Source organism: Mixophyes fleayi, chromosome 2 (assembly GCF_038048845.1).
Source record: "Mixophyes fleayi isolate aMixFle1 chromosome 2, aMixFle1.hap1, whole genome shotgun sequence".
NCBI lineage: Eukaryota > Metazoa > Chordata > Amphibia > Anura > Limnodynastidae > Mixophyes > Mixophyes fleayi.
The window spans coordinates 85,612,637-85,632,086 of NC_134403.1; the positions used below are offsets into that span (position 1 = coordinate 85,612,637).

Sequence of the window (19,450 nt, forward strand, 5' to 3'; positions counted from 1 at the left end):
CATTCGGCCTCCAGTACCACCTGTACGCTGAGGACGCTAAAATCTATCTTTTTATCTCTTGTCCCCTCCACTTACGTCTTGTATCTCCAGTTGTCTCTTGGCCATCTCATCTTGGATATCCTAGCACTTTCTTAAACTCAATATTTCCAAGACTGAAAAAATCATATCTTCCCCCACCTTTCTGTTGACAACGCTATTCTCTTTTCTGTCCCTCAAGAGCGCTGCTTAAGGTTATCCTCAACTCCTCCCTATGCTTCAAACCTCACAATCAGTCCCTCTCCAATTCCTGCCGCCTACACCTCCGGAATATATCCAAAGAAAAAAATCTGTCCCTTTTTCACCATGGTAGCCACCAAAACTCTAATTCAGTCCTCTATTATCTCTCACCTTGATTACTGTAACCGCCCTCTCTCTGGCCTTCCCAACTCCCGCATTGCCCCTCTTAAATCTATCCTGAATGCTGCTACTTGGCCTTATTTTTCTCTCCCGCCACTCTATTGTTACATTGGCTCACTGTGGCCTACAGAATTATATTTAAACTCCTTACCCTCACCTACAAAGCTCTCAACTAGTCCACCTATCCTACATCTTCAACCTCATCTCTACCTACACTCTTTGCTACCCCCTTCGCCCTGCCAACGAATGCCACCTCACTACCGCACTGATTACCTCTTCCCACTCCCGACTCCAGGACTTTGCTTGGGCTCCTACCTTAGCCTCTACTCTTCAAGGCATCACTCGTACCCTTAAAACTCACTTTTTTATTCAAACCAGTCAGTCATCCTCATAACTCCTTAGCCTCAGCTATCACCATCACTCCCCCTCTTGGTACCACCCTATTTGCTTCTTTCCCTTCTTTTTAGATATTATGAACAGGGCTATCTTTCCTAATGTTCTTCTTCTACTATTCCATAACCCTCTGTGCCTCTAGACCTGTTTCCCTAGCCCTCTTTTCTTGAGCCCAGGCCTACATCACATTGGACATTACCATCACTCTGGCTCACTGTTCCATATATAATTTGATCTGCATTACAAAGTTATCTGTGTGTAATTTGTTTAAACAGTATTCATGGTCTTTGTATTCTTCTGTTTTTCATGTATTATGTAATGTGTTATGGAATTTTGCTGTCTGTTTATTGTATACTACTGTAAATGACTTGAAAGGCACTGCAGACTTTTTGTAGCGCTATATAAAAGATAATAGTAATTTTCAAATATATGGTAACCCACCCACCACATCAAGGCACTCCTAACTCTACAAAATGATAGTCCCTATATTGAGTAACATATTCATGTATTATTAAATTGTGAGCCAACTTACCCAGAGATACCCCAGGAGGCTTCAAAATGGCAGTAGAAGTACCAACACTCCCTGTCAGCTACTGATCCCATACATGCCGCACATCACGTTTGTTTTACGCATTTCCATCATGCATAACTTGAGTGCGCCCAAGATGGCTGACCACCCTCTGCATGCTCCTTATATTTTTCTATGATGTGATCTTTATATTTCAATCCTAAAGTCCTTTGAGTCCTAATTACAGAAAAGAACTATATAAATTCAATTGTTATTACATTTATCATCAGGTATCAGTCCCCAAAGTATAACAGAATATTTCTGAAACTTTATATTTTTTGAAACTGCTCTTTGGAAACAGATTTCTAAAGACTTCCGCTCCTCATGCAAGTGGCGTTTTATCTCAAACTATTTAGTTAAAAGTTTTCGAGCCTACAGTTAAACTTTCTTAGCATATTTTAACTATCTGACAAATTGACACCCAGCTCCTCCATTGCCTGTGAAAGTTTCTACTCCTTAGCAAAACAATCTTGCTCTTTAAACTTAAGCACTTTTATGGAACTCTAAACACTATTGTGCAAATCAAAGTACACAACCTGACCAAAGCTGATTTTGTGTTATGCCTCAAACAAAATGATGTTTGACTTTTCTAAATGGCAAGCTTGTGTGTCATAACAGAGCATAGTGTGAATGAATTTCTTAAAAAAAAAAATACAAAAGAGATACATATCTGAAGCCCTTCTCAAAGGTGCATTTATTGTCTTTCAACCTATCAACCTTTTTTTTTTAATAATAAATCAACTTATAAAAAATGCATAGAAATAGAACAAATAACTGTCATACAAAGTTGGTAATGTTGAAAACAAGTCCATTCAGTTTAACCTTGTCTAAATTGTAACAGTGTTAATTCAGAGGAAAGCACAAGCCCCCAAGTGAGACAGCTGCCAACTTCCTAACACCATAAATGGCAAAAAGAATAATTCCCAGGAACATTACCATTGCTAATTATAGATGCTGATGCAATATGTAGTATATTTAATTGTGTAATACATCCTCAAAGCTTAATGAACATATCATACTTATAATTTGTTTTACCAATCCTTTGGATTATTTTGCAGCACAAAGGGACCACATTATAAATGCATGAAGAAAACACCTCTAAAGTGTGCATTATTGTTTATGCACTTTTCAAAGTACATGTGTGAATAAATCTCCACACTGCAAAGTGTGCAAGCATTGTGTCTGCAGTTCAACCTGCTTTCCCTATGGGATTAACTTGTATTAACTTCACTGAAAATTTGTATGGTCAGAGCTCTAAAAGAACTGCCTATTTACACTACAAGTTAGGTAAAATAGCAGCACATAAAATGCTTCAAGGTCTCACTGATTACTTGTAACTTTAAAAGGTTTAATATTTATGGAAAAGCCTTCCTAATTATAACATGCTTCAACCTAGAAAGCTCATGTTACCTGGATATGGATAGCACTGCAACCTGCTCATGTTCATGAGCACTATAAGCCATCCATACCTTTTTAGTAGAGCTTGATAAAATGCCATTGGTAGAGCACGGCAGGCAGGATCAGGTAACAGGGGCAAGTTATACTAACAAGTTGTGCAAAAGTGGACACTCTTGTTGTTAATTTGAATTTACAAAATGTATCAGTGCCTTAAAGCAATTCAGAAGCATTTTGCCCTCCCTATTTTTACGTCAATATTTGAAAGGTTGAAAAAAGTAACAATGTGCAAAGCATAATATAACCTAGACACCGTGTGAAACAGGATCATTGATCTCTATGGGAAAGTACACACATAACACAGAAAAAAAACATTGAAAATGATACAAGGAATTCATTTTATGTTAACTTCCCCAAAGAACCTCATTAATTCTACTTCACAAAAAATCTAAGGGGTATATTTACTAAACTGCGGGTTTGAAAGAGTGGAGATGTTGCCTATAGCAACCAATCAGATTCTAGTTCTCATTTATTTAGCACATTCTACAAAATAACAGCTAGAATCTGGTTGGTTGCTATAGGCAACATCTCCACTTTTCAAACCCACAGTTAAGTAAATATACCCCTAGGTGGCATTCAGCAAGTGGTTAAACACTAAAACTTACTTCACCATGGACCACCACTGAAAGCTGTACACTGCCTTTAAAAACATCCTTATATTCCATGTGACACATTTTCTTTTTAGTTCAAAGAACACTTATTCATTATTAAATACATAAACCATTATTGTTTTCTGCCACAATTAGCTAAGAGTTACCTTATGGTTATTTTCATATGTACCAGTGTCTCAGATTGGCAGATTGTTTTTATGATTAGCAGTTAAAACACTTTATTTTAATTTTTTTTTATTTCAAGGCAGTGCAAACAAGAACATGTCCAGTATGCAATTCGACAAACATACAAAATAAAGAACATTTTGTATAGTGCTCATGAGTGTGCATTATTTCCAGGTTGTCTTGATTTATAGGGTGATATAAGGGAGACCAAGTCAGAATAGAGTTTTAATGGGGAAACTGACAGGAAAAACAAAAAGTGGGGAGGTATGGGTGAAGGGTAGAAGAACTTAGGAGATATCTAATAGAGGTTAGAAAGTAACACAGGGGTATAATAATAACTCTGAAGTATAGGAGTTTTATTATGAGTAACAGTACTATAGAAGACGTGTAAATGTGTGCCTTAGACGTATCCAGGCCCTACCAGTATCACTAGGGAGGGGTGGGAGTTTCCAAGTTATATGTAAACCATGGTTTTCAGACTTGACCAAAGTTTTCCCCTTTGTTGTGAATAAAGTGGTTGATCTTTTCTATGTTCGCTATTAACCAAAATGTAGTTTTAACTATGTATATGGGAGGTGGTAGTGGCTGAGTTCAAAATGTTGTCACTAAGTATCTGGCAGTTTGGAGAAATTGGAGTATTAATTTGTTAGCAAGGAGAGCCTTCAAGGGTTTAGTGGATCAATTGTTTGTAAAATCTCACCTAGGAGATTTTTAATATCTGATCACAAGTTGGACAAGCCTACCAAATATGGAGAAAGTTGCCTCTTTGACCGCAGTCTAGCCAGCAAAGGGGAGGGTTAGAAGGGTAGATTTTGTTTAATATAGTCAGAACCATGTACCATTTTGAGTACATTTTATATACATTATATTTAATGAGGAGATAGATAATTTGGCTACCCCTTGTCTGATTCTAGTTCTTCCAGGGGTCCTCACCTGGTGGGGACCTAGATCCTGTTCTTAATAAACATTGTGCTTCATCAACGTTTCCGCATAAAAAGTGTGAAGCATGCTTTATAATATGGATATAATAAAATGACTCTTGAATGAGGTTGTCTCAAAGTGGGTGAGATTTCTAAACAATTTTTCCTTTGGAAAAGTTTGGTAAAAAAATGTTCTGAAAGGATTCCAATAGCTTTGGATGGGAGATGCTTTGCCTCTCGATTACTGATTCTAAAGAGTGCCAAGATGCTCAATCGGCAGTCATAAGCAAATTTTAGTTTGCCTCGAAGGCCTTTCCAGGAGTGTGTGCGAGTTCCTTATGTTAACCCATTCGAGAGGGGAAAAATTAACGTGTGGAGTGCGGCGAAAGAATTTAGTGATTTTTAATTATTTAAATTTTTGTAAGATTTAGTATTTAAAAGGTTTTCAAATAGAATTGTGCCATAATTCGCATTCATGCTACCAACTTGTCTGATATTTACTGTGAATTAGTTTGCACTCCCCTTTTCTCTTCCATACAGCATTCATACTGTTTCAAGATGTGCCCTGTGATTCACTGGGTGTGTCAAGATGCTGAAACACATTATTATAAAGTATATTATACATAAATTTAGCATTTCCACATAGGGTTGTCATTTATCTACTTTGCACCCAGTCACGCTTTACGACATTCTGTTTTTAAAATACTGATAGCAGGGGAGGGCTGGCAAATTTCAGCCCGGGGTCTCCACTCTGTAGCCTATTTTAAAGGACAAAAATAGAGGTGGCCCAGTGACCCAGCCCAAGAAAGCCGGTTATGGGACCAGCCTGGGGGGGCAGATGCCCCCCTGTCCCTGACTGATAGCACGATCTTGAAAAACAGACAAGTGCAATGTACACCCGGATTATATTTAAATAAATTACTACAAATGCACCAATAAAAACAAAACCTTTGAGAAAGTTTTATAAAGGGAGACAAAGACAAATTCTAAATAACAGAACCGCAACATAATATAGTTTATAAGTACAAATATGATACAAATTGCAGGGACCCGCTATACTGTACAATGACCATGTGTATAAGTTATAAATATATCTACACTGCACCATATGACATTCCTGAGGGAAACAACTGTAGCTACGGCCAACTAAAGACCATCTCATGTCATATCGAGCAGCAGGTGTCGCCTCAGCTGGTAACCCGGAAGTACATCCTCCGTACGGCGCCACATTCCGGAAGCAGTCGGTGGTGGGCGTTCTTTTTTCAGCCATCTTGGAACTGAACTCCTCTCACAGTAAGTGGCTCTTTTTGCATCCGTTGCCATCCTAAGCGTTATCAAAGTAAATAACCATCCAGCAGGCACGTAGGGGCAGGGGATAGTGTGCTGTATGATGTAGTCATTATCTGGCTGGGGAGCGGGCTCCGGCTGCGGTATAAATGTCAGGGAAGCGGCAGGCAGCCTGTGAGGTATGGGGAGTGAGGGGAGGGGAGAGGTGAGGCGATGGGTCATGGCTGAAGTAGTAGTTACCGCGGTCTGTAACCGCAGCAAGATGGGTTTGTTTATTCGTGTGTACACGAGTGATTATAAATGTGACCGTGCTCCGCACTGACTGAACTGCTACAGGTCGTTCAGGGATGAGCCTCATGAACCCGGCGTGTTCCCCTTATATAGGCCATGTCCCGGCGACTCCACTTGGTGTAAAAGTATAATGGTGCATTTTGGTGACGTATCCGCTATAACTTAGGTGTTCCACGGAACTTAAGGCGATGGGTCCTGTTCTCATAGCTGTGCCAGATCCAGGCTGTGAGATCTATGCTCATAGATGTGCCAGATCCAGGCTGTGAGATCTATGCTCATAGCTGTGCCAGATCCAGGCTGTGGGATCTATGCTCATAGATGTGCCAGATCCAGGCTGTGAGATCTATGCTCATAGCTGTGCCAGATCCAGGCTGTGAGATCTATGCTCATAGATGTGCCAGATCCAGGCTGTGAGATCTATGCTCATAGATGTGCCAGATCCAGGCTGTGGGATCTATGCTTATAGATGTGCCAGATCCAGGCTGTGAGATCTATGCTCATAGCTGTGCCAGATCCAGGCTGTGAGATCTATGCTCATAGATGTGCCAGATCCAGGCTGTGAGATCTATGCTCATAGATGTGCCAGATCCAGGCTGTGAGATCTATGCTCATAGATGTGCCAGATCCAGGCTGTGGGATCTATGCTTATAGATGTGCCAGATCCAGGCTGTGAGATCTATGCTCATAGCTGTGCCAGATCCAGGCTGTGAGATCTATGCTCATAGATGTGCCAGATCCAGGCTGTGGGATCTATGCTCATAGATGTGCCAGATCCAGGCTGTGAGATCTATGCTCATAGATGTGCCAGATCCAGGCTGTGGGATCTATGCTTATAGATGTGCCAGATCCAGGCTGTGAGATCTATGCTCATAGCTGTGCCAGATCCAGGCTGTGAGATCTATGCTCATAGATGTGCCAGATCCAGGCTGTGGGATCTATGCTCATAGATGTGCCAGATCCAGGCTGTGGGATCTATGCTCATAGCTGTGCCAGATCCAGGCTGTGGGATCTATGCTCATAGCTGTGCGATCTATGCTCATAGCTGTGCCAGATCCAGGCTGTGGGATCTATGCTCATAGCTGTGCCAGATCCAGGCTGTGGGATCTATGCTCATAGCTGTGCCAGATACAGGCTGCAGGGTCCTGTTCTGCTCATAGCTGTGCCTTAATGTCTGGGCTGTTGCTGGCCAGAGTGCTCTGGGTGCTGTTTTAAAGCTTTTAGTATTTTATGATCTTTCTATTCTGCTTGTGATATTTGTTCCTCCTTTCAAGTTAGTCTAATTTTAAAATGTTTAATATTTTAATAACTGCAACCACAATGTTATGGAAATTGTCTAAAATTATTATTGTAGGGACCTAAAATTTAGTTAAGTAATTTCATGACTGCATTGTACTTGGTTTGCGATCATTTGTAGACTAACTGCATGAAAATCAAATGGATTGTGATTCTCCAAATTTTCTCAGACTTTTGTCTTTATAACTGAACAGTATACTTTATAGGCTCTATAATATAGGGTATATGATTAGAACCTGTTATGTAGGCTGATCCCAAAGTAGAGTAACCTGATATCTACACTGTGTGCTACAGTGTCCACTTATATTGATCTAGTAGTTTTAAAAAAAATATTGTGGCTAAGAAACTGTAAAATGGGACTGTAATGTTTGAGATTATAGTTAAAATATTAAAAGTACATTGTTTTTGGTTTTCTTCTTAGAAATGCCTGGTGAAGCCACAGAAACCGTCCCAGTTGCGGAACAAGAACTCCACCAGCCTCAGATTGAGACGGGTAAGTGCTTGAGTGTGCTGCATGTTGTTGCTCACTTACCTAAAATCATTCATCATGTATCCACTCCTACAGCTAGAATACAATATGAAAGGTGTTTATCTTTATCCATGCATGGTGCTCTCACTAGTGATGTACATGGAATCTAAAGTTGTATTTGATAATGGAGTGGCTGTGATGAATGAGGGGGAAATAATGGATTTGTGACCTATGTACACATTTGAGCTGTGCTGATTTGTTTGCTTACATTTCACGTCTCCTTGACTGCTTTGTTATCTTTGGGGATTTTTTTTTAAAAACATTTTATCCTCCCTGGCGTTGTTTGTTACTCACTGCACTTTGCCTGCCACTTGGTTCTGTTTTTGGTGGGGCTTTGGTGAAGCACTGTGCCTATGGGGGGTAAGTAGAGAACAGCACAGTTTTGAAGCTTGCCAGTGGCAATTTACTAGTTGTGCTTGTCTGTGTAGAAATAACACTATCTGGTTTTCTAGAAAAACACTGGAGTGGCATATAAAATCTTATCTTGGTTGTTGAGGGCTGCTTGTTTTCAGTCTTCTTTTTTTTTTTTTTAAGTGGTTTTGTTGGTCGTGAATACTGAATGGAAAAATCACCCACCAGCTCTGTATGCATAATAAGTTAGTAAATGCAGCTGATTATTTAAATAAAGCTCTTTCATTTCAGTCAGGGTGGCATTCAGTACATATCCCTTAGGTGCTTATAGCTTGGACAGGTTGGGTCAGGACTTCCCTTCTGGCTGGTAGTAGTTTTGGGAGGAGACTGCAAGGGTTGCCTAAAGGGGTGTGGTCATAAATAGCATGGTTATTCAAAGATTTATTAATTCTTCTTTATATAATGCCGTTCTCCCAATATGACCTAAAGCACTTTACATTGTTGCATAGAGTGAGGCAGCTATCTTTGGCGCCCTCAACTGTTATTCTATGTAATCCCTCATCAACCATCAAAATCATGTCGGAAGCCAATGAACTTACCAGTATAATTTAGGTGTGTGGGTGGAAACCAGAGCACCCAGAGGAAATCACACAAACATGGGAAGAACCTGCAGATTCGACCACACAAGGCCATTCGTTGTAAATATCAAACCCATGGTTCCAGAACTGAGACAGCAGTACTAACCACTGTGCCACCATGTTGCCTAAATCCCTTTTAAATTCTACAACCTGTGGTTTCCTGTAACTGTTGGACTAAATTTTGCTGGACTAGTTGAAAATACTCAATTTAAAGCATTATATAGTTTCAGGGCTTTTTGAAAATACTGTTCCCTCTGGGTCAGTGGTCTTATAAGGTCTTAATGTGCTGTTTACTAGGCGCTTTCTGCAATAAACCAGATACATGAGTTAGTACTAGTGCTACTCTTCTGACTCATTAAGGTGTTTTGTTTGGGGCCTTTTTCTTTTTCAGCTTTCACTTATCAAAGCTTGCATTTTGGTTTTCACCCCTGTTAACTAAAGACTTGTGTATGTTTACAAGCATGTGGTTGTGGGAACAATGCATAATGTTTTGAAGTCACATTTATTCACCTGCTGCTGCTATTACAGCAACTTCTCCCACAACCTCTGGGGAGGAGGCTGCTGCGCCCACTGAAATGGCAGTAGCAGCTAAGGAGAAAGAGACTGTCCCTCAGAACCCCGAGGTGGCTAGTGAGGCTTCTCAGACGGAGACGGCACAGACCGAAGCCGCTCTGGAGCCTTCAGGTAGGTATCTAACCATGAGTGTCACGGAGCAGTTAGACTAATTTTGCAGGAACTAAATTAATCAACTTAATACAAGTTGTGAGTAAATAATTTATTTTAAACAAAGACCGTAGTCCTCTATTAAAAAACAAAATAATTGATTGTAATCTCTACACCAAAGGCGTGGATAGTTCTTTGTAGATTTCAGTTGTGTGTTTTGTTTTCCTGAAAATAACAATGCGTTTTTGCTAATACATTGTGTAACTTATTAAAATGTTGCTGGTCTCACTTAATCAATGCTTCCAGCAGTCTTGTAAGCCTATCTTTAGTTGCCAGGCCAGTAGTTTGTTCACTGGTAATGTAAATATCGACTGGTAGTGGGAAGCTGTGTTTTAGTCCTGATACATGGTAAACCGATATTCACCTGCAGTGCAGTCATTTCTGTGTGATCTCCATATGTTTGTCTGTTATGTGGACACTCACAGTTAGTTTTTAGTCCATTGGCTTGTATTCTGCCACTTTTTTTTCTTTTTTTTTCTCTCTTCTATTATACCCAAGGAGGAATTTCAAATAATTCTAATTGCCTTCTTTAAAAAAATAAATAAATAAAAAAAAATTACCTCCTCAACACTAAGGTTGACTCCACCCACGCGTGTTAATCTGCTTTGTGGAAAGTGCTGAGCTAGTACATCAATTGAAGTATTTCCTTCAGTGTACGGTCTGCTGATCAAAACCCATCTTTTGTGACTGGTTATACGCTTTGTGTGTGACTTTTTTTCTATTTTAAACATCAGTATGTGGGTTACCAATGATCATAGCAGGCAGATTCGGATATATGTAGAATCTAGTGCATCCAATGTCAGCCTTTCTTATTGTGTGCCCTACTTTACATTTACCTTTTATAATTAATTTCTTCTTTTTTTTTTTTTTTTTTCTTTTTTTTTTTTATAACTGTTTGTTAAAATATGGTTAAACACGTATCATGAAGGAAAAAAAAAGTTAAATTTCTATATATTTTTAAGTTCATATTAAAATACACATTTTATATCACATAGTGACAGAACACGTGTTATAACACTTCGCTGGATCTAACACACTGGATAGCATTGACTGATCTAGAGACAGGGAAACAACTGAGTCATATTCATGGCATGCTGAGAACACATTGATATGTGAGCTATAACTCTCACTTTAATGGAACGTAAGCATACATGATGAAAAACTTTAACTCTTTTCAACTATAGATGCTATCCCCCCATCCACTGGTGCTCCTGCACTCCCTGAACCTCAACTTCCAGGTATGCTAACTACTATATTCCTGCGTCCGTCACTAACGGTGTGCTGTGTCCAGCAAGGCTCTAACATTGTAGATAGTAGTTTGGCTTTATAGGTGCTGAACACTGTTTAAATTAAGATTTATTGCTTGTTTGATAATAAAGACCTAGAATATGTTTGTGATTGTGCTGCTGCCACCTCAACTCAGATGCTCTTTTATTAAAATTAAAAAATAAATTAAAAATTAGACCCTCTTCTCATAGCTGTGCCTACTTTGGGGTGCTGTGTGCCCAGCTTTCAGTTGTTCCAACTGTGGGCCTTTAGGCTCAGGGGGACTTGTAGGGGTGAGTGTCCTGCAAATGGTGATATCTTGGTGAAGAGACAACTTTACAAACTTTTCCTGTTTTGAGAGGGTTTAGTTAAAAATCATTTTTAGACCAAGCGGCTTATGTTCTTGACACTTTGAAACAATTGAAATGTCCTGGCGCTGCTTAGTTCATGAAGTGAATTAAACATTCCTGTGTGAAGCTGGATAGGTGAATCAAATTTGTTTGAAGGGCTTTTACGTTTCATTTGCTCACACTAGGTGGGTTATCTCCGACCATCAGCGTCAGCCAATCATTTAAAGTTTGAAGAAGGCATTCATTGAACTTAAAGTTTAAAGAACTTTTGTTGTACAATTAAGGAAGTACTGTAAGGTACATTGTTACATGTACACCTCAAGCTCTTCAATGGCTTATGAGCAAAAGTGACCAAATATATTGTGTATGTCAAATCCTGGCTTTGTTTTTTTTATGGAAGCTCTATATACATCTTTAAAGGTAACTTTTCTTCAGTTGCAAAAATTCAAGCAATGGACATGGCTTTTGTCCATACTTGATGAACATTCTAAAGATTTAAGAGGTAAACCATCCCCAAATTTAAAATTTCATATGCACAATGAACATAATCTACTTTGTTCAATGCTATCCTGACACTCCACTAAAGCTCTTTTGGAAAGAAAAGTATTGCCTCTCGGCTCAGACAGATGACACTCCTAACACATACTAAGGACTGTGTCCTGAGTAGATCTGATGCAAGTCAAAAATTAAGAATAAAGTCATTTGAGTAACTGTCCTCGCTGGCCCTGTATTTCACAATGCAATTCTGCCATGCTATCACTTTTCTTAACCTGCTGCTGTGGAGGGAAATAGAGCATGGTCGACATATTTAGTTAACTAAAACTCCAGTTACTTCAGCTATAATTTTCAGCTCGGTAATCGTCTTTGATATGTGGTGGCTGTTACTTTCTCTTTAATTTAATTTCAGTTGGCTTCAAAATCATTTCCTCCCACTGATGCCCTTAAAGTGCCTATTTCCAATGGCAGACTCCTGTACTGTGGTTGTGTTACCTCTTTAGCAAAGAATTAACTTAATATGGTACAGTGTATTAGATACAGAGGTTGTGCATGAATCTATATTGTAATATATACCTGGTGGCTCCAAACCACTTCTAATCAGTAACTAAACAATTCTTCAGTGTGAAAAAAATTACAGTTCACCTTTATATGCCTTAATGTCTATGCTATGTACATATAGGAATTTAAATACACTTGAACCATTTGTATTTTAAGCACTATGACTACCTTTTGGCATAATTGTTTTCTGTTTAGTGCCAAAGAAAGAGCTCCCTGCAACTGTGACACCAGCAGAGCCTGTTGTTGATTCTAAAACTCAAGGTATTGACTGCATGGCTCTAAATATATTGTGTCAATTTGCAGTGCCTGGTTACCATGTATATCCAAAATGCTGCATTATAGCTACCCTAAACTATTGTAATGGAAACAGAAGTTTTGTAGTGCGATAAAATAACTTTTTTGTTTAGCTCCAAAGACACAACCCCCACCTACTGATGTCTCTGGTGCTGTTTCTGAAGCTTCAGGTACTATGATTGCATGTGTTTATTGGAAGTCATTGTACCAGTTTCCTATGATTAATTCCTAATTTAGCTGTACACACAGAATGCATGTGTGGAATTTGGTAATACATTAAGCATATTTATACATTTCATTTAGCGACACAGTTCCCACTTGCTGATGTCCCTAAAATTTCTGCTGCTGACTCCAAAGTTCTAGGTACTGAGAACTGCTGATATTGCTGGTGATAGATGTAATGAGGGACTAATATATGTTAATGTGACAGTTTTATATAAGTGAGCTCATGTATCAAAATTAACAAGCTAAGAATGTTAACTTATTTTAGCCCAGATAAAGAAAAAACCTTCACCCACTGATGTCCCTAAAGTGCCTGTTGCTGATTCCAAAGCCTCAGGTATTGTGGCTGCATGACCTGCTTGGCTATCACTGCTTCTCATACATTATGTGGAATGGCCTCCTGCAGTTGTCCAAGCCCTACTATAGTGTTTCATGAGGGACTCTGTCCGTACAGCCACCTGTCACGCTCCTATTTTTCATATCTGCTGATCTTCATGACTGGGATATAACTTGTAAGTGTGGCATTTTGAAGCTGTAGCAAATGCTGTGATCTATCCAATTTGACCACCAATTTTTTGGGTCATGTTGGACACACATATGTTCGTAAGCTAGTCAAACCAAACAAAGTTGCCCATGAATGGTCCGCTCTGGGCTACTCAACAGTTGTTTAGCCAAATTGGAGATATGCAGCAGTTTGGCACTTCTAACAAACAACCCAATTTCATGGGACATAATTAATGTAGCCCGTCATTGATCCCACACATTCAGAAGTCGTCATCCTCCAAACTTCTGTGTTCTTCCCAGCACCTTTTTTCCGGGTGCTCCACCCGGCTATTTTTACTTGCCCACCCGGCTCTTGGAGCCCAGCATATTCCTATTAAAATAGAATAAACTATTGTTTCTCCAATTAGAATAGACACTATGTGAACAATACAGCCAGCAGTGTGTGTTAGACTACTGACCACCAGTCCTGGCAGGGATGGGCAATAACCTACAACATTTTCCAATATTATTGCAAGGTATTACACTTCCCCGGCTACTTCTTAATGCCACCTGGCTGGCAATTTTTTATGGGGAAAACACTGCAAATGTGTTTTCTAAAAGTCTCCCTAAGATTTCTGGTCCCTTCGTTGTAAAGCGTGCATTCATAAAACCTGAGGTTTTTTCCCACAGAGTGAGCTTATTTATTTTTGCTTTAGCTCCAGAGACACAGCCTCCTACTGATAAACCTGCAGTGCCTGTTGTGGATTCCAAAGCTCCAGGTATTGACTGCATGGCCCTAAATCTGTTGTACCAGTTTATAGTGTCTGGTTACCATCCTTTTCCAGTATACAGTAATATGAAATGCTTTACTGATTCTATCAACACTGTGAGCCTATTAATTATTAGCTCCAGAGGCAAAGACCCTTTATATGATATATATCCCTGTTACTGGTACTGAAGATTCAGGTATTGATTGCATTTCTTTAGTCAATGGCACACTACCAGCTTACTGCCGTTTATTCCCAACTTACTCTCTGAACATATGCATGAGTTTTTCGGAGCATCAGATTTTTTTCATTTTGCGACATAGTAGCCCCTAGAACGGAGCTTTTCTATTTCATGCTGCCGTGTCCTAACGAAAACCTACTCCCACTGTAGTGTCTTAGGCATGGCAAAGATGTAGTCAATTGCAAAGCTTCAATTGGTGATTTTGTACAAACCTCCATCTGCAGTATGATAAAGTAGAAGGTGGTTGTTTCAGTGCTGACCTGTCTTGAGAACCTGGTTTGTCTGAATCTTTTCCTGAATGAGAATATTGATTTAACTCTAGCTCCAAAGACACAACCTCCACGTACCGATGTCCCTGTGTTACCCATTTCTGATTCCAAGGCTCCAGGTATTGTGGCTGCATGGTTTTAATAGTGACTTCTCCAGCTGAGTGCTAGCATGTTATGGTACCATTTCCCGTTAATGTGTTATTTCACTTTGTTGTAGTAGCAATTTTAGCAAGTGCATTAGTGTGTTTCAAATTATGGATGATTTTGATTACATGAAATGGCAAAGCATCATCTAATGACACCAGTAACACACTATTCTTGATCCTCAATCTGACTGCTTGAGTATAGTTAATCCATTAAACTATGACGTTTTTATAAGAAGTCTTTATGCAGTTACTACTTTCATATGTCAGTCCAGCAATGTCTCATAGATTGAAAATGCGTTTCATTGAATAGATCCAGAAACCAATTTTAAATAACCATTTATTGTCATGTTTTGAAGTGCAGCTGTGTGGTCTGCATATACTAAGCATAGTGTTTCTTTGTTTAGCTCCAAAGACAGAGAGCCCTCCCTCTGAGGTCCCTGCAAACCTTGATGCTGTAACTTTAGGTATTGATGGCATAGGTGTACATCTGATCTTAGTAACAGCAAATTAATCTCTGCCAGTGCAAAATGGCATTATAGTAATGGAAACACGTTTTGTGATGCAATACAATGAGCCTATTTACTTTTCTAGCTCCAAAGACTCAGCCCCCATCTACTGATGTCTCTGGTGCTGTTTCTGAAGCTCCAGGTACTATGATTGCATGTGCTTATTGGAAGCCATTGTACCAGTATCCTACGATTAATTCATAATTTAGTGATAAACACAGAATTGTGTAGAATTTGGTAATGCAATAAGCATATTTATACATTTTGATTTAGCCCCAAAGACAAAGCTTCCACCTGCTGATGTCCCTAAAGTTCCTGCTGCTGTCTCCAAAGCTCCAGGTACTGAGAACTTCTATATTGCTGGTGATAGATGTAATGAGGGACTAATATATGTTAATGTGACAGTTTTATATCCCATGTATCAGGATCAATGCACTAAATATTTACTTATTTTAGCCCAGAAAAAGAAAAAAACTTCACCCACTGATGCCCCTAAAGTTCCTGTTGCTGATTCCAAAGCCTCAGGTATTGTGGCTGCATGACCTACTTGGTACTGTCCATTATATGAATGTAATGAAGGGTTGTACCAGCTACCACTGCTTCACATACATTATGTGGAATGGACTTCTGCAGTTGTCCAAGCCCTACTATAATGTTTCAGCTCATGAACGAATCCGTCCATGCAGTCGCCAGTCACCCTCCTGTTTTTCATACCTGCTGCTAATCTTAATGAGAGGAAGCTAACTTGTTAGTGTGGCATTTTGCTAGGATCTGTCCAGTTTAAAAACCCACGTGTGTGGTCAAATTGGACATAGATCTGTTCCTAAGTCAGTTAAACCAAACAACTGGATCTGAATGTGTCCATATATGGGCAGATCGGGCTAAATGACATTTGTTTAGCCAAATCGGACAGATGTTGCAATTTTGGTGCTCAGATTGAGCATTCCCATAGGCCTGAACTAGTGATCCCAACACACTTAGGTGGCGTCCTTGTCCAGCCACATTTTTTTCACCTGTCCTCCACACACTGAGGTTTCTTGTAAAGAGTCTAGCGTGCATCTATAAAAATAAGTCTAAACCTGAGTTTTTCCCACAGAGTGAGGTTATTTGTTTTTGCTTTAGCTCCAGAGACAAAGCCTCCTACTGATAAACCTGCAGTGCCTGTTGCGGATTCCAAAGCTCCAGGTATTGACTGCATGGCCCTAAATCTGTTATACCCTTTTGTAGTGTCTGGTTACCATATTTTTCTAGTATAGAGTAATATAAAATGCTTTGCTGATTCTATCAACACAGTGAGGCTATTAATTATTATTTAGCTCCAGATGCAAAGTCCCTTCCCAATGATGTCCCTGCTGCAGTTTCTAAAGATTCAGGTATTTATAGCATGTCTTTAGTGAATAACAGTACCAGTTTTCTGCCATTTATTCCCAATTTAATGTTGGAAGCTATGACTGAATTTTCAGTGCATAAGATACTTGCCAGTACATGGAAATCTCCAGGTGTTCTGGCAGAATAATCTTTTTGGCAGGCTTCTATCTAGAGGTTACTGTTACATGGTGCGGTGTCCTGATAAAACCTACTCCCAGTATAGTGTCTTAAACGTGACAAAGATGTCACTGATAAAATTTTTCTATTGGTGATTTTGTACAAACGTCCATCTGCAGTAAAGTATAAAGTTGTTGTTACAGTGCTGACGTCTGTGAACATGAAGGATCTGATTCTCTTCCCTAATGAGAATATTAATTGATCTCTGCTTGAGTATACTTAATCTATGAAGCTTTATACGAACAATGTCTTTAGTTACTGTAACTGATTGTATATGTGGGATTGGTCCTGCAATGCCTCATACATTGGAAATGATTCCTTCTGTAGATCCGGAAATCAAGTTTAGATAACCATTTATTGTCATGTTTTGCAGTACAGCTGTGTGGTCTGCATATACTAAGCGTAGTGTTTTTTTGTTTAGCTCCAAAGACAGAGAGCCCTCCCTCTGAGGTCCCTGCAACCCTTACTGCTGATGCTGTAACTCCAGGTATTGATGGCATTGGGTGTACATCTGATCTTAGTAACAGAGAATTAATCTCTCTGCCAGTGCAACATGGCATTAGCACTTTCCGAAAATATAGGAATGGAAACACGTTTTGTGATGCAATACAATGAGCCTATTTACTTTTCTAGTTTCAAAGACTCAGCTCCCATCTACTGATGTCTCTGGTGCTGTTTCTGAAGCTCCAGGTACTATGATTGCATGTGCTTATTGGAAGTCATTGTACCAGTTTCCTACAATTAATTCCTAATTTAGTGGTACACACAGAATTGTGTGGGATTTGGTAATACAATAAGCATATTTATACATTTTGATTTAGCCCAAAAGACAAAGCTTCCACCTGCTGATGTCCCTAAAGTTCCTGCTGTTGACTCCAAAGCTCCAGGTACTGAGAACTCGGATATCGCTGGCGATTGATGTTATTGTGGGACTAATATATGTTTGTGACAGTTTTAGATCCGTGAATCCATTTATCAGTTGGTTTACTAAATATTTACTTATTCTAGCCCAGAAAAAGAAAAAACCTCCACCCACTGATGTCCCTAAAGTTTATATTGCTGATTACAAAGCCTCAGGTATTGTGGCTGCATGACCTACTTGGTAATCTCCTTTACTGGGATCTAATGAAGGGTTGTACCAGCTATCACTGCTTCACTTACATTTTGTGGAATGGTCTCCTGCAGGTGTCTAAGCACTACAGTGTTTGAACTTGTAAGCAAATCTGTCCCTAGAGCCACCAGTCACTCCCCTGTTTTTCATATCTCCTGTTAATCTTTATAAGGAGAAGTTAACTTGTTAGTGTGTCGTTTCGCAGTTGCAGTTTGTTAGGATTTGTCCAATTTCACCACAGATCTGTTGATAAGTCAGTTAGGACAATCTAATATGAAGGTGCCTGTACATGGACAGATTAGACTGCTTGACACTTGTCTAGCCAAATCAGACAGATGTGACAATTTGGCACTCACCAAGCAACCTAATACCATGACTCAACTAGTGATCATACACACCAGGCCTGTCCAACCAGCAGATTTCCAGGTGCTGTGAAACTACAAGCTCAGCATGCTTTGCCTGATGATAGCTTGCAAGGTGTGCTGGGAGTTTGTTTCACAACACCTGGAGAGACCTAGGTTTGTCAGGCCTGAAACACACTCAGATGGCGGTCATTGTCCAGCCACATTGTTTTCACCAGTCCCCCACACGCTAAGATTTGTGGTCCCTTCGCTTTAAAGAGTCTATGGTGCATCAGCCTCCTACTTATAAACCTGCAGTGTCTATTGTGGATTCCAAAGCGCCATGTATTGACTGCACGGTCCTAAATCTATTGTAACAATTTGTAGTGTCTGGTTACCATCCTTTTCCAATATGAAGTAATCTCAAATGCTTTTCTGATTCTATCAACACAGTGAACTTATGTATTATTATTTAGCTCCACCATCAAAGACCCTTCCCATTGATGTTACTGTTTGTGAAGATTCAGATATTGATTGCATGTCTTTCGTGAATAATACGCTACCCGTTTTCTGCTGTTCTCAATTTACTGCCGGAACCTATGTGTGAATTTTTTAGTGTATCTAATATTTTTGATTTCGCCACTTAGAAAAGCTCCAGGTGTTCTGGCAGAATAACCTTTCTGTCAGGCTCCATTCTAGGGGGGCAGATTCAATTAGCTGCGTTGTTCATCAGAATAGCGTGGCTGCGGAATTTGGCAGAAAATATCCGCTGTGGTTTTTTTTTCCCGTGGCTTAGAGCTGCAAGCAAAAATCAGTAGAGAATTTTCCGCAGTAACGGTAATAATGCGCAGCCTCGTTGTTCTACAGAACAACGCGGCTAATTATCTGTCCCTAGGGCTCACTATTTCATGCTGCCGTGTCCTAAAGAGAACCTACTCCCAGTATAGTGTCTTAGGCATGGCAAAGATGTTGCCAATAACTAAACGGATTGGTGATTTTGTACAAACTTCCATCTGCAGTATGAGAAAGTAGAAGGTGATTGTTTCAGTTTTGACCTGTCTGAGAACCTGGTGTCTGAATCTTTTCCTTAATGAGAATGTTGATTTAACTCTAGCTCCAAAGACACAGCCCCTACGTACAGATGTCCCTGTGTTACCCATTTCTGATTCCAAGGCTCCAGGTATTGTGGCTGCATGGCTTTAATAGTGACGTCTCCAGCTGAGTGCTAGCATG

General features: G+C 39.7%; 1 protein-coding gene across 48 annotated transcripts in view; it reads left to right on the forward strand.

The window, feature by feature from the left end:
• The first annotated feature begins 5,699 nt into the window (after positions 1-5,699).
• Positions 5,700-19,450, forward strand: part of NACA (nascent polypeptide associated complex subunit alpha) — a 38,153-nt gene continuing 24,402 nt past the window's right edge. For 17 of the 48 annotated variants that reach the window (XM_075199454.1, XM_075199465.1, XM_075199460.1 and 14 more), the window contains exons 1-20: positions 5,700-5,801; positions 7,801-7,872; positions 9,426-9,581; positions 10,805-10,858; positions 12,488-12,553; positions 12,700-12,756; positions 13,077-13,145; positions 14,008-14,070; positions 14,622-14,687; positions 15,119-15,178; positions 15,306-15,362; positions 15,494-15,559; positions 15,677-15,745; positions 16,343-16,405; positions 16,537-16,593; positions 17,187-17,252; positions 17,399-17,455; positions 17,587-17,652; positions 17,774-17,842; positions 19,332-19,397. In XM_075199454.1, the coding sequence (XP_075055555.1) occupies positions 7,803-7,872; positions 9,426-9,581; positions 10,805-10,858; positions 12,488-12,553; positions 12,700-12,756; positions 13,077-13,145; positions 14,008-14,070; positions 14,622-14,687; positions 15,119-15,178; positions 15,306-15,362; positions 15,494-15,559; positions 15,677-15,745; positions 16,343-16,405; positions 16,537-16,593; positions 17,187-17,252; positions 17,399-17,455; positions 17,587-17,652; positions 17,774-17,842; positions 19,332-19,397 (1,297 nt within the window). In that variant the 5' untranslated portion in view covers positions 5,700-5,801; positions 7,801-7,802. The remainder of the gene's footprint in view (positions 5,802-7,800; positions 7,873-9,425; positions 9,582-10,804; positions 10,859-12,487; positions 12,554-12,699; positions 12,757-13,076; positions 13,146-14,007; positions 14,071-14,621; positions 14,688-15,118; positions 15,179-15,305; positions 15,363-15,493; positions 15,560-15,676; positions 15,746-16,342; positions 16,406-16,536; positions 16,594-17,186; positions 17,253-17,398; positions 17,456-17,586; positions 17,653-17,773; positions 17,843-19,331; positions 19,398-19,450) is intronic. The other 31 variants (XM_075199504.1, XM_075199503.1, XM_075199505.1 and 28 more) reach the window with 28 other exon arrangements.